Consider the following 2,798-nt stretch of genomic DNA (forward strand, 5'->3'; position numbering starts at 1 on the left):
TGGTTGTGCTGTGTGATATGTGGGATCTTAGTTCCCTGACCAGGGATCAAACCCACGCCCCCTGCAGTGGAAACACGGAGTCTTAACCACTGGTCTGCCAGGGAAATCATGAAAGAATGGCCCTCGACACAGGCTCTGGGACTTCCTTACTTGCTAGAAAGGCTAAGCCCACTTCAGATATGCTCTCTGTACCTGAAATCTGTATGGGTGCTTTGGAGCTCCCCAAAGACAGGATAGAGCCCTGGTCCCCTGAGAAAACAGGCTAGCACGCAGGAAATGGGCACACAGGGCTGGACACTGGGGTGTCTCATCAGGCCTGAGAATTGGGGCAAGAGTTTGTGGAACGGGCCGTGGACCATCAGGAAGGGAAAGATCAGCAGGGAGGCTGGCTGGAGGAGGGGGCCTCCAAGCTGAGCTAAGTCTACATCTCTCAGAAGAAGGGGAGGGCCCCACAGGTGGGAGATTCTGGGGAGAAGGCAATGCAGAGCTAGAGAGGAGACATGATGTGCTCGGGAGACAAGAAGGCCCCGAATACGTGTCCATCCCCCGCCCTCCCTAGGATCGCATAGTCAGGACGCCGCCCTCATCGCGGGCATCCTCGTTCCTCTGCTGCTGCTGCTCCTGGCCATCGCCTGCTGTGCCTGCTGCTGCTGGGCTGCCCGGCTGGACCCCAAGGACAGGTGAACACAGGCCCCTGTCTTCCCGACCCCACAGCTCAGGCCATGGGTGGAAGCAAGGTGGTATCTATGGTTTCCTTTCTGGGATGGAGATAGGCTGACCTTGTCATACATGTAGGTCAGAGGTAATGAGGTAGCTGGCCATGGCCGTGGCCTGGAGACACCAGGTCAGCCACCTGCCCTCCTCAGATGCTTCCAGGGGTGGGGGGTGTGGGGGAGCAGGCACCAGGCTGGCAGAAGGCAGAAGCAGCAGGATAGCTCTGGGCGGGGAGGCAAAGAGACATGAAGGGAGAGTGCCGTGAAAGCCTGTGCAAGGCTTCAGCAGAGAGCGTGGTTTTCTGAGAAAAGGAGAGGCGAGGAGGGATTGAAGCTGGGGGGCTGCTGCGGGGAACACTCTTTGCACAAGAGCTTTGTTCCTTTATGAAACCTCTTCATACTTCTCGGCCCCTTGGAAGCTCAGAGCAGTGTGGACGGAGGTTTTGAGCAAGGCACTTGGGGACAGGGGATTTGCCTTCTTAATTCCCAGGAGGACACAGACCCAAGGTGACCCTGCTAGTCACTGGCCTGCATGAAGCCCGTGCCATTTTCTGGACTCTGTTTTGTCTGGTGTGCTGTTAGTTCACTCACTACCTCTTGAGCATGCCCCTCTTGTCTGTGGGGGCATCATCAGAGCAGCAGGCCTAGAAGGCCCTACCCTGGGGACCTAGTTCTCAGGGAAAAGGAGAAGCCCTTCACTCAGGAACCAGGACGCGTGCACAGTCTGTCTGAGGAATGGCAATGAGTGAAGCAGTTGCTTCCAGCTTGGGGGTGGGGACAAGGGGGAGCTTCCCAGAGGTTGTGTCACTTCCAGAAAGATCAGTGAGCTGGGGCTCAGCGAAGATGATAATCACACAGAGCTGCATTTGGGGGCAGTCCTCTGTGTAGGTGGTGCTATGCTGGGTCCTGAAAAAAAGCTCTGATAGATAGGAGTCGTTGTCCCCATTTTACAAATGAGGAAGTTGAGGCCCAGAGAGGCTAAATCAGAGCCAGATTGGCCACCTTGTGACTCTGGAGCCATGCTGCCGTCTGTGTCAGGCCTGGATCTCGGGGTCAATCTCTCTCTCTCTCCAGATCTCGGTTTGGGTTTTACTCTGTAGTCACAGAGAGTAACTGAGGTAGACACGGTCACTTTGTCACATGAGCCGTGGAGTCAGAATGGTCCTGGCCCTTTTCTCCTGCCCTAGTCAGGGCTCTCCCACACTGACCACTCTCCCTTGCCCTCAGGCCGGTGAGAGATGGAACCGCCATGTCCAGGATGAAGCTGCGGGTCTGGGGGGCCCTGACCTCCAGCCTGGGCTCTGCGCTGCCCTGTGGTCCCCTGAGCAGCCACAAGCTTCCCTGGGTGACAGGTAAGTGGGTGCTGAAGGTCAAGGGTTGCCAAGGGTCAAGGTGTCCCCTCGGGTGCTGCACTTGACCTGGAGCCCCTCCCCCGCAGTCTCGCACCACGACCCGGAGATCCCCTTCAACCACAGCTTCATCGAGCCGCCCTCCGCTGGCTGGGCTTCGGACGACTCCTTCTCTTCGGATTCCGAGTCTGGAGAAGAGGATGAGGGTCCTGCCTATTGCGTGCCACCCCAAGAAGGTAGCCCCCAAACAGCCTCCTGCCCCTGAGCCAGCCTGCTCATCACACCCTCTTCTTTATTCCTTCAGCAGACGTGTAGCAGGCACCCACTCTGCCCATCACGGTTCTTGGCTGTGGGATGCAGTCGAGAACAAGAGAGATGCCTGCCCTGCGCAAGCGTATAGTCTACGAGACAGTGGGTGGTAGGACAGAGTGATACATGCTTTCATGGGGGCCATGCGAGTAGGTGCTCGTAATCCAGCATGTCAGGGGTGACAGGGGTCAGAGATGATGTCTCGGTGTTCGTGGTATTGGAGTTGAATCTGGCAGAATCAGTACGAGTTAGCCCAGGGACAGGGAGAAATGGCAGTGACATTTCAGGAAGAGGGAACAGTGTACACAAAAGGCAGTAAGTAAGAAGGACATGGCCACGTGGCACCGAGAGAGTTTCAGCGTGGTTGGAGTGTGGCATTATCACAAAGTCGGGGAGAACAGTGGGAACAGAGGGTAGCGGCGGCAGC

The 2,798-nt window shown here is 56.9% G+C and overlaps 1 protein-coding gene across 1 annotated transcript in view; it reads left to right on the forward strand.

Moving 5' to 3' along the window:
* SCARF1 (scavenger receptor class F, member 1) overlaps positions 1–2,798 on the forward strand; it is an 11,289-nt gene that overhangs the window by 6,576 nt on the left and 1,915 nt on the right. The window contains exons 7-9 of the mRNA XM_010861667.1: positions 560–680; positions 1,941–2,065; positions 2,152–2,298. Of these exons, the coding sequence (XP_010859969.1) occupies positions 560–680; positions 1,941–2,065; positions 2,152–2,298 (393 nt within the window). The remainder of the gene's footprint in view (positions 1–559; positions 681–1,940; positions 2,066–2,151; positions 2,299–2,798) is intronic.

Source organism: Bison bison, unplaced genomic scaffold, assembly GCF_000754665.1.
Source record: "Bison bison bison isolate TAMUID 2011002044 unplaced genomic scaffold, Bison_UMD1.0 scf7180017864472, whole genome shotgun sequence".
Taxonomy (NCBI): Eukaryota; Metazoa; Chordata; class Mammalia; order Artiodactyla; family Bovidae; genus Bison; species Bison bison.